We start from the raw sequence: 12,482 nt of genomic DNA, 5'->3' as shown, positions 1-12,482 counted from the left end.
TTCATGACCATCTCAACTGTAGCCTTCTTCTTAGCAAGGACAGAGAGGGAAGAAGGAAGAAAGAGGGGTAACAATCATTGATTTGGACGTGATCTATAAGCTAATAGATGTCAGAAGGGAAAAAAGAAATGTCAGTTAAGATATTTAATACAATAAAAGGTATTGGATACCTACTCTGTTCATGGTCCAGTGACTTTAGAAATAAAGAGGGAGTGAGATTAAGAAGAGTCTTGAAGGATAAGTAGGATTTTAATAGAGATAGAGTGGGTCAGGATGTTGTGGGCACTATAAATAGCATGATCAAACGTAAAATGGAATGAAGTACAGGACTTTGTTCAGGGAAAAGACTTTGAGTTTGGCTAGAACAAAGAATACAAAAGAATGGGTGGGGGGAGACTGGAAAAGGAGATCAAGGCTCTATTATGGAGGTCATGAATGCCTCAGTGAGGAGTTTGTACTTGTTTCTTTAAGTAGTGGGGAGTTACCAAAGGCTTTTGAGCAAGACAATGATATAATCAGGGCTGAAATTATGAGATTAATCTACCAGCAATACATGGAGCAGACTGAAATAGGAAAGTCTGGGGACGGGGGCAATGGTCAGGAGGAGACTGTAGTATTCAAGGCAGCTGGGAATGCAGGTATGGGCCAAGGTAAGGTGATAATTGAGAAAAGCTTGTTTCAATAAAGGATTTGTCACTGTCGTATATGCAGAGATTGCAACAAAGGCAGATGGAGTTGGTAATTAAAGGTCACTGGTGACCTCTGAGAAATGAGTTTCAGTAGAGTTTTGGAAGCAGATGTCAAACTCTACAGGGTTAAGTATGGAGGTAGTGATAAAGTGGAGGCTACAAGTCTGGACTCCTCTTAAACAGTTCAACTGTAAGATGAATATAATAGAGCTGTAGTTTGATGAAAATATCCACCTTAAGTTAGAGAGTAGGCATTGGTAATGAGCCCATCCGTTTGATTTCCTCTTGCAGAGTGATCCAGATTCCTAGATCAATGTGATCCCTATGTGTCACAAATGGCTATATTGATGTATTAGTTAAACATATATAGATTGATGAACTCAGAGCAGATATAATGTTAGAAATCTGTGTTTCAAACTGTAATATGTTTTCACTCAAACATAAAATGCCATGGGGAGAATGTTTTCTAACAAGTACATGCAACCTACTGCAACACTTGTTATGAAACTGTTATCTTAGATCCCTGCTGTGTGCTCCTAATTTATGTCCCAGAACTGAGACTTATAGCTTCTTTAAAGCCATGGAAAACAAAAATTATGGATGAGCACATAGTTTGGCATCTGTTTAGATTATGGATCTTGGGTTACCATCACAAAATTATAGCAAATGATTATTTCACTCTGTGCCCCCCCCCCCCAGCAATTTGCAGAAGGACAGCACATTTTAACAACACTACTAGAACTGGCAAGGTGACTCCAATTTCAAACTGACTTCATTAATATGAAAATGCTTTGAAAAATAAATCTTTGGTTAATAAAGCCACCATCTGTTGATGGCTTTTTGCCACTGTTTTCTTACATTATGAGAGATAATTTGAGGAAGATGCCAGGCATTTACCTACTAACTTCCTATTCATACTAAAGCTTCCTCTGAAACTCAAATTGTTTCTCAGTAATGGACATATGCGCAGGGAAGGGGAGAAGTGAAGCAATTATGCAGTTCCCTTACCCTTACTTCTCATGCCCAGCACTGACAAATAATTTAGAACTAGATATTCTGGGCCAGTCTCGGTTTTACAAATTTGGCCAAGTAATTATCATGTCTATACTCTGACTAAGTAAACAAAGAGGACATGTGTATATGTACATATGTCTACACACATGCACACATGTGTATACATATGATTTTGTGTAAAACTGAACATATCTCTCTATTATTGTTTGGTTTGGTTTTGAAAAAATTGATTTACTTTGCTCTTTTCTTTTGCATTCCAGTTAATGACTGGGCCAGGTTCTCTCTGTGTAAGCCTGGTTAGTGCAGTTTTCTAAGAACAATTGAACCATGACAGTGAGAGAAAGCCAAAGTGTTGGGGAGATTGGAATGGAGATATCTGCTGGCAGGAAACAGGGACAGGAGATTGGTAGGGGAAGCGGGGTGAAGTTCCCACTTCCCGCTGCAGGAGGTTACCTGCTGCTGGGTATGCCCGGGCTTCCTCTGTGTGAGGGTTAGAGAAGCCATTTGAGCTGTGAAACTATGAGCCTCTTTTCTGCTTCAGAAGATTGTATTGTTAGAGCTCTCACAAAATTTTACATATGTCTAAACAGCACAAATTGAGGGGAAGATTAGGTTTGTTGCATAATTGAGATTTTTAAAGGCCCAAGTTAGCTAAATGGCATCCTACATGGATGCCATTTTTACCCAAGTTCCACTTCATTTGTGTCAAATAGACTTGGTCTCTTTGTCTTCTTGTATACCCTTCCTAAAGAGGAAAATGTGTTGCTACTTCTGAGGATGCCAGGCAAGGCTATTTTTCTTCTAGACAGCACCCCATAAAAAGAAACGGCCTCTCTAAACTTCTCAAGTTATTGCTGGGGTTTTTAATTTTAGTTTTCTAGACACAGGTTATTTCTGGTTATTTTCTCATTGGCTCCCTCAAGAAACTTAATTATACATCTAAACAGCAACTCTTCATTAAAACCAGAGCAATTCTGATGGCACACATTTGACCATGATCTCCACTTGTCATGTTCCATGAAAGTATATGTATTCACACAATATGAGCACACTTATAGATACTGACCCGAAACAGCAAGTCTTGAGGCCTAAAATACTATGTCCTATCAAAACACGTAGTATTACCCCTGAGCACCTGCATACACTCTTGCTTTCTATAAGGTACAAGGGGTCAAATCCCACCAGAGCTGATAGTAAAAAATAAATAAATAAAAGTACACAAGGGGATGTTTTCTAAACCTAGACAAGATCACAACTATTGTGAAGTGACCATTGAAACTCAGGGGTGTAGGGAGAGAAAGGAAGGGAAAAAGCTGCCAATTCATTCCAAAGTTGAGCCTTTCCAATTGACAGAAGATAATTTCATCTTTAAAAATAACCCAAGCAAGTGACCCCATTACTATTCTTTGACATACTCTTTTTTGATATCCTGTCTGCTCACAGATGTTTCCAGCTCTTCCACAAGCTGGGAACCAAAACCTTAGCACAATTTGGGGGGGTCACATTCTGCTTCTTTTTTTAACTGCTTGTCTTAAAATGCCTACTTTGCTTTTGCTTTAGTCTGTCACATTATGTATTAATTACATATAGCCTTTAGACAGAAGAACACAGCAACTGTTCTACAAATGAAAGCCCATATACCTTCATGCCAGTTTTTCCTTCCTCAAACATTTATTTCCTGCTGTATAGACAGAGGCTATGTCCCAGAATGAGATGCAGGTGATATACTGCACATATAAGATCTACTCAACCTGAGATTTGTTAGAGATTACCAGACCAGTCCTTAAGCCAGGTGAAACAGATCACCATTTCTCTTCTTTTCGGAACTTTCTAAAATCATCCATCAAACACCCACATTTCCCCAGTTACCTTATCAGAAATGCTACACAAACCATTGCACATAATTTTTTTTCCTCTCTATTCAGGTGTATAACACTGTTAAATCTTTAGCTTACACATGTAAATTATTATATTTGGACATTCTAAATGAAAACCTGTACTAAAAACCTAAATCCAGTGTTTATTTAGATAATGCTTAGAATAGTGAGTCAAAGCCAAAACTACTTTTCTGGAGGCCTCAATATTATATTCCACTTGCACTATTCCTCTTCAGGCCCTGTGTCTCATACACATCCTCTTCTTGCTCATCTTTCATGTTGGACTTCTAGACCATTTGTATGCTGCAAGGCTCAATGCAGTGCCCTCACTCAGCTCACCACTGCATAAATTTATCTTCATACTGAAGACACCAAATTTATTTCTCTAGCCCTGATATTTCAGCCACCCTAAAGGTCTGAATTTTAATTCCTAGAACACTTTCCCCTTCAGTTCTAAGAGTACCCCATGCTTTCTCTTCTCCAGATATTTGAACAAGCTCTTTTATCTTGACTACAGCACTCTCTGTCCCTTACTGTAGCTCTTTCTCCCAAGTGGCCAAAAACCCACCCAACATCTATTTTGATATCCCTCCTATGCTCTCTCACAGCCCTCCTGTGCTTCTGCTGTCAGCACTCACCACACTGCCTTGTAGCTGTGTCCTCATTTGTCTGTCTCCCCACAATAAGCTGAGAACTCCACCAAGGTTGGGACTATGGCATCTTTATAATTGTAACCTCTGCATCTCTTCTGGTGCTTGGCACCTAATAGGTATTCAGTAAATGCATGATAAATGAGTGAACACTGAATGACTCACAGTCACGTCAAACTCAAATCTAGTCAAGTCATCCCTCCAAAATTGCTAGCCCCTTCCCAATTCCCCCATTTTTGTCCCTGATACCACTATTATTTTTTCTATTTTTTTATTTTATTTTACTTTTTAATGGTTGAAGTACAGTTTTCTGCCTCCCCCCAACCTCCCTCCTGTTTCCGCCCCCCTGTTATTGTCCATGTGTCCTTTATAATTGTTCCTGTAAACCCTTCACCCTTTTCCCCTGAAATCCCTTCCCCTCTCACCTTTAACAGAAACCTAATCAATAAAACAAAGATGCAAAATATAACCAAAGACACTGAAATTGAGAACAGGCTGACAGTGATACCACCATTATTTAAAACATCTACTCAAAGATCACTTTTCAAATTCTTTCTCTCCATTGTCTATAACCACTATAATCATTCACCAAGTCCTAGTAATTCTTTCTTCACACTCTTTCTCCAGTTTGCTCTCTTTTCCAACCAATCCATTCATGATTCCCTGTTTTTGAACTTGGTGACTTCCTTCCACTAACTCTTTCTCTGTGCTTCAGAGCATCTGTGAAAACCTCCATCAAGGCACTTACCATACTGAATTAGAATTTGCAGTGTATGTATCTATTTCCCTTACTTACTAAGCTCAGAGCACTTCAGGGCAGGAACTGTGCCTTATTTTCTGTGTCCCCAGCTCCTCCTGCAATGATTTGTGTTTTTAAGTTATTTTAAGTGTTCGGTGAACAAAATGAGCATTCATTAAATTTTGTAAATGAATGGAATCCTGGCCTAAGTCCTTGGTGCTACAGTTTAATTTATTGTTTGCTCTATCTTTGGAGGAGATAAAGAACACAACATTAAATCATTATATCAAACCTTCATGAACTTGAATGTCATTATTACATTCCCCTTCAAACTTCACTTCTTTTGGTTCAATAATCCTTGTTTCCTTAATATTTTCTCACTAATATTATATTTCTGCAATATGTTCTTTTGTACAATGATAACAGATAAAATTGTCATCCACCCAAGACCAGCCTCTGAGTCAACATTTTGAAAATTGTTCCCAGCCTGATGATTGTTAGCTCCTTTCAGATGCTTATGGAGAAGACTTAGGACAATAGAACTGACATAAAAACAGAAAGGTAAGAGCACAGATAACTAGAGTATCTGCTTGCCAAACTTGCTGTCAAACCAAAGAAATAACAGAAATCATCTTCCAATACAGGACCCTGTTAATATTACATGACAACAGAGCCAGAGAATCAATATAATTATTAGAGGGAAAAGAACAGTGGTTCAAATGAGTCTTAGCACACAGTTTGAATAGAGATGAAATACAATGAATTTTTATGCCCATACACAAGCAAAATATATATAGATTTATACATATTATATGTAATAAGGATAAAGTCTTAAATAATTAAGAAACCACAGACAAACCAGGCCTACAAGAAAGAATGATTTTACAATTATGAGTTGAAGGCTGGTTTTGCTGAGACACCCTGTGACAGATATTACCCACAACCCCATCACACCCATCCACCATCATAGCCTAGAAAATGTAAAGCTGGATTCAAATTCTTTGCTCTTGTTATATTTATCTACTGTGATTCAGTCCTAAGTAAGTGAAAGCAAGAAACAGCCTTTTTGTTCCTCCACCTATGATAACCAGCCAGAGACTCCACTGGAGATTTTTTCTTATCATGAGTATATTTGAACTTGTTCATTTATTAGGGAGATCTTTAGTATCATGATAGGTTCTACTGAGGTCCTAACCCTCCCTAGGGTGGCCACAGAAAACTTGCCTTACATTCAATGTTCTCTTATCCAACTTAACTACAGATATACCCACAGAAAATTAACACATACATTATCTCCTCCTCCACACACTGATACACATTTATAGATACACATAGAAACACAGACACAGAGTCACCCTCAGTAACTCATCCATGCAGAAACACACACCTTTGTATATAAGTGATACATGCATATATATATCCTCTCTCAAGTCAGTCTCATAAGGGCATCTCTCTTTATTTCTCTTATATTCATACTCATACTGATTCAAAAACAGTCAATTGCCCATTGGCCAGTACATTGAAAGGGTATCTGTGTTGGAAAACAGAAGTGGGTGTCAAGTGGGTAAGTAGACAATTGCCATGGAGAAGGCAGTAGCTGAGTGAGAATGGGTGGGTAGGTGACAGAGTGACTGAGTAAGAAGGACAAGTAATCAACCATGATAAGATTCCAGGATATCATATTTTCCAATCTTTTAAATCTCAGTGTGGCTTTCCTTTGAACATTCCTCAAGTCTCATATCTTCCTTCTTTGTCTGGCAATCTTTAGCTCTGTCTCAGTCTCTCTTCCTGTGTGTGTGTGTGTGTGTGTGTGTGTGCATGTTTTACTTTCCCATAACAAAAAGCTAATGCTAGTGCCAGGTAATATTTTATAACAATGAGATCCGTGATGTGTAAATGTAACTGCATTTAAGAATTTTTTGTAGTAATGAATTTCTGGAAATGTAATAAGAAAAAAATGTGCTTGTTTATTCCTTTCAGGAAATTCCTCTATTCCCCCTGGTTTTCATCAGATATATTTTTGGCAGGTTGTGGGCATGGAAATGTGAAAACATCACTCTCAAAGAGAATTATAATAATCATATATGATTTATACAGATATCACCATAGGGTTAGGCAGTTGGAAAATCTAGCAATGAAAATGAATAGGCACTTAAAATTAAGGACATGTCATATTTTTAGTGACACTCTGGTTTTTAACACCAGCAGTTCAGAGGAGATATTTTTTAGACTTCTAAAGTATTCATAATGGCAAGACAGATTTATATCTTACAGGATGAGCACCAAAGCAAGCTAGAGATGCTAGTATACTTCCCGCAAATCCATTAGAAATATTTAATCATTTGGATTTCTTGGGCTATATAGACTATGTGTGCTAGACAATAGGAGGATATTGAAGAAATATAAGATATTGTACCTGGCCTCAAAGGATTTATGGTATAGTTGGAATGCATTGGAGTGGCCTTCTTGGGTTTCAACTGAGCACTAAAGAATAGGTCAGATTCCTACCCTGGCTGGTGTGGCTCAGTGGATTGAGCACGGGCCTGCGAACCAGACAACTGAGGTTCAGTTCCCAGTCAGGGCCCATGCCTGGGTTGTGGGATGGTTCTCATTTGGGGGCGCATGATGGACAACCATACATTGATGTTTTTCTCCCTCTCTCCATCCCCTCCCCTCTAAGGATAAATAAATAAAATCTTTAAAAAAAGAATAGGTCACCCTGGCTGGTGTAGCTCAGTGGATTGAGCACAGGCCTGTGACCCAGAGGATCATGGTTCAATTCCCGGTCAGGGCACATGCCTGGGTTGCAGGCCGGTTCCTTGCAGGCAAACTACCAGCAGGGTATGCACAAAAGGCAACCATACATTGATGTTTCTCTCCCTCTCTCCTTCCCCTCTAAATATAAATAAATAAATAAAAACTAAAAAAAAAGAATAGGTCAGATTCCTAAGCAGGCCAAGAGTAGAGCATGAGTGAGAATGAAAGTTCAGAGTTAGAAAAGAAAATGGTATGTTTAGCAGACAGTTAGGAGGCTACCCTGGTCAGATGAAGATAGCATGTTTGAGATGGTAGGGGAAAAAAGAGAAGGGCAGTATGAGGACCAAGATGCACAGGACTTAGAATATAAGGCTGAGATCTGTCACCATCTTTTAAAAAAGCCAACATGTATTAATTTAATAATTTTAATATTTTCTAAGGAGAGAAACTCATGTGACAATGAAAATTCTAAAATGTGAAACAGTTTATAGAAAGATAGCACATATAATGAACTAATTTATTTACTGGGACTAGTAAGTAAGTAAAAAGATAGGCAATAGAGAAAATAACTACTTTGATAAGTCTTACTACTATAGTAAGTGTCATGAACACAATTATATTCTCAGATTGAAGAATTAGTTAAACCACTGGTAGTCCTCAGAAGAACATGTAAGTAGACTGGAAAATTAAATAAGGATAATAAATTATGCTAAGTATCCCAAACCCTCTAATCCCTTTTGAGTACGTGTTAAGAAGACAGACTAGCTTCTGGTTATTCTGACCTTGTATTTATTGCATTTATTATTATTATGGTTTGTTTATTCTTTATTGAACAAATAAGTGTTATAGACCACTAATCCTAATCAGTGACAATTGCACAAAAGAAAGTTATAAACACCAATAATGAAGCTCCAGAACCAAAAAGAACAAATAAATACTATGTCAGTTACTGGCCAGAAAGTCAAACCTATCATTTTTCCCCTTCTCTTGTGGAACTACTGTGCTTTCCTCGGGGCCAGAAGAGGATGCTCAAGGCCAGCATCCCCCACCAACCCCCATAGTTTCTAACAGCCAGCATTATTTCTCCTTGGAGGAGAATCAAACAGAATAAAGGGATAATCCTAAATGCTTCTCTAAGTTAAAATTAACTTTTAAAAAAGTGAGTATATGTGACACTGAAAGTCATATTTTTCTACTTTACATGAACTAATCCATTCACACTTGGCATCAAACCAAAGTAACCCCCCCCCACACACACACACACAAGCAGCACATCCCTCTCCCTCCCCAAAATCCAAGATATTACAGACAATATAACAAACTGCGAGGTTTGGAATGGTTCATATATTTTCACTTTCCACCCAAAAATGAACAAAAAAAGTTCCCACTTAATTTATAATCAGGTTTTTCTGCACATTTCCTTAGAAAATTAGAAGGGAACAACCCAAAATCTGTCCTTTCTTCCTCCAAATATTTATGATTAGTTATATGCTGAAGTATCTTTTTGGTAAAATATTTTTCTGCTCCATACATCCCTAAAGACAAGAGCCATAGCTGTGTTATGCCAAATATAGATATTTGGCATAAATCAATTATCCATTGTTTTCATGTTTTTGGATGTTTTCATAGAGCTGGTGTTTTATAGAAATGGGCTTATTCTATCCAGTCTTTTGTTATCTCAGTAGTACATATGGATACAGATTTTTCTATTTGGAGTATTTCTTAAGGTCGATGACTTATTATAGTTCCAATACCTGCAAATATTTGGCTGAGATTGTTTCATCCTCTCTATATTCCTACTTTTCCTGCAAACCCACCCCTGCCTCCATATATTTCCATTATGAAGGTGTAAGTTTATATAATATGTCCTTTCCTTGATGCCATTAATGATTTATCTGTGACCCATAAGATGTGCAGTTGCTGGAGATAATATTTACTTTCTAATCACATTTCATGGGGAAAACTTAGGTCTAAAATAAAGTGGTAGCAGGGTGAAGTAGGAAGGATCTTTAACTCACAATCTAGAACCCTAGTTCCAGTTTCAATTTTGTGACTTTGACCAAATAGCTTAACAATTTGTCAAGCTTTCAGTTTATACCACTTTAAAGTATAGGGCTTCAATTAGACCAAGATCAAGGCCTAACTTCTTATGATTCTAAGAATGAAAGTCAATAAGATTATTCTTCTCTGCAGTCTTGATATGAACATGAATATTACCTTGAATGAAATCAACAAAAACATTGAACTTGTACAAATTTATAAACATTTGATATAAATAACAATAAAAAGGCACAAAGCATTATCAGTGTGACTATTCTCAATATTGCTTGCCACAAATTACAGAAGAAAATATGTATCCTATTCTGAGTACCACTGCCCTCACCAACACCAGAAATTTTACCTAAGTTACATTGATCATTCCAGAGTACGGCAAGAAGAAACTCTCCACCCCTTTTTTGCCCTCCCTCCATCCTAGCTAGAGCTTCCTTAGAGCTTGGCTTATATATTCAGGCCCCATTTAGCAGTGGTAATCTTATTCATTTACCCATTTTATTTTTCTGGAATTTCTAAATTGCTCCCTTTTTAAGAGAAGGTAAACCACATATCAGGCAGACAATGGGAATAAAACAGTTTGTTGGATCTGACATTTTACCATCAATATGAAGTAGTAGGGCTCTAACAATAGGCACTCAGAATTGCACATAAATATTATATGGCCCAACAACTTAAAAAAACTGCTCATTTAACACAAATGAAAGACTAGGAACTTCCAAGGCAGGGACTGCAAACAAGTGCTTCAGTCCATCAACCACAAAAATGAACACTGGCACAAAATCTAATACTGGATTAAATATTTATGGCCTTCAGTTTAAATGTTTAGTTCAGGTATTTGATCGTTCCTCCTGACTTCATGGTACACTAAAGTTCCCTTTTTGTCTTTGTTCTGTTTTAATTTTTTAAATTTTAATTTTGTTTCCTTTTGTTTTTTAGAGCAGGCTTAGAATTAGCCCCATGTTAAGGGCTTCATAGGAATTTGTAGTAGCCAATGCCAAACTTTTTTCTTTAGAGTACTAAGTGTGCAAACATACAACTACTGCCCTCCATAAAAATCTCTCACCTATAGAGATAAACTCAGACACCTCCACCCACACATACACAGAGATATGCCCAACATTCCCATGGCTAGAACATAAATATGTAAATCAGCACAAATGCTAATTGTAGCACACCTACACAGCTACTCACATATTTACAACAAATGGAATGATCACAGCAAAGATATGTAGTGGGAAATATGTCACTGAAAGAGGAAGGAGGGTGCTGCTTCCCTGGATGCACTATAGACGTAGTGGGCCATGGGCTAACTTCCCCAGAATTGGTCAGATGCAAGCAGGTTTATGCAACAGATGAAATAGGTTCCAGTGGGATCTTGCAGGTAACTAGGTTATTCTTCACAAGACTTATACGACAAGTGGAGTTAATTCACTTGCCATGTTAACAAAAAAAAGGTGACCCACACCGGTTCAATTCTCAGTTTATGGCACATGCCTGGGTTGCAGGTAAGGTACCCAGTGGGGGCGGGGACACCTGAGAGGCAACTACACATCGATGTTTGTCTCCCTCCCTTTCTGTCTCCCTTCCCCTCTCTAAAAATAGATAAATAAAATCTTTAAAAAGAAGTGACCCATTTTATCAGAGAACTTGCTAACTGTATAACTGTATAAAGAGAAAAAGTTGTGTAAGGGATGTTTCCCAGATCCCTTACCTTGAGTGTCTCAAATCGATCATTCAGTGATGCAACCTGATGGTCTCGGTGACGCCCCACCAGTTTGCATAAGGCACAGATCAATTGGTCATCAGATACACAATACATGTTCACTTTCTCATTCTCGTGGTCCAGGCAGGTGATCCCTCGAAGATGTGCATCTGGCACTGGTTCCACCAGGCGGTGGCTGGTGAAAGGTTTCTTGTTGGGGTGTGTGGCCCGCAGGCAACGGTCACAGTAGGAGACCTCACAGGTGATGCATGTTTTCACTGCATCCCTTGGTGGGTCCTGTTCACAGAATTGGCAAGTAATTCGCTCACTAGACATGGTGGTGCTGGGCCTGTAAGTCCTCTCCCGGCGGCTCTCACTTGGGGAATTGGGCCCACTGACTGAAGCCTTCTGGAAGCGGTCAATAATGTTCTGCAGAGTTACATTCCTCTTGAGGCCATCTAGACCCCGGTGGTTCAGCGAGATAACATACCTGCACGTAGGACACTGGAAAGCAGTAATGGGTTCAATGGGTTCACCAGAGCTGCAGCTGGAGACCAAGATACGATGGGCACAGCTGAAGCAGAGGCTATGAGCACAAGGGAGCAGAAGGGGGTCTTCAAACAACTCTAGACATATTGGACAGGTCAATTCAGACTCCAATGTTTCCATCTTTAGTGAAAATAATCCTGCTGAGTCATTAACAACCACAGAAGCTGGGCTTTCATCTGCAAGGAATACAAAGCAAGAGTCAGTAAGCACTTCTAAGGGAAAGTGGATGTAATATAATTATTCACTAACCAATGGGACTTGTTGAATTCCCTGGGAATGCTGAAGTAATGGGAAAGTGATTCAGGAATTAATCACAGACTTTCTCCCCCTTCAAAACTTGTTGTTGACAAATGCCTCAGTTTATTTTCCTGTACTAATAAAGATAACCTAGTGGTCACTTCTGAATCCTGGTTTACTGATTAACACTACTATTCCAACTCACAACACTGG

General features: G+C 38.5%; 1 protein-coding gene across 3 annotated transcripts in view; it reads right to left on the bottom strand.

Annotated features, from left to right (window-relative positions):
* MID2 (midline 2) overlaps positions 1–12,206 on the bottom strand; it is a 127,895-nt gene extending 115,689 nt beyond the window's left edge. For all 3 annotated transcript variants that reach the window (XM_037065840.1, XM_037065841.1, XM_037065842.1), the window contains exon 1: positions 11,493–12,206. In XM_037065840.1, coding sequence (XP_036921735.1) covers positions 11,493–12,152 — 660 coding nt within the window. In that variant the 5' untranslated portion in view covers positions 12,153–12,206. The remainder of the gene's footprint in view (positions 1–11,492) is intronic.
* Positions 12,207–12,482: the final 276 nt, after the last annotated feature.

This window comes from Sturnira hondurensis, unplaced genomic scaffold (genome assembly GCF_014824575.4).
Source record: "Sturnira hondurensis isolate 20B ecotype Veracruz unplaced genomic scaffold, ASM1482457v3 Scaffold0016187, whole genome shotgun sequence".
Lineage (NCBI taxonomy): Eukaryota > Metazoa > Chordata > Mammalia > Chiroptera > Phyllostomidae > Sturnira > Sturnira hondurensis.
This window is presented reverse-complemented; position numbering and strand designations above follow the sequence as displayed.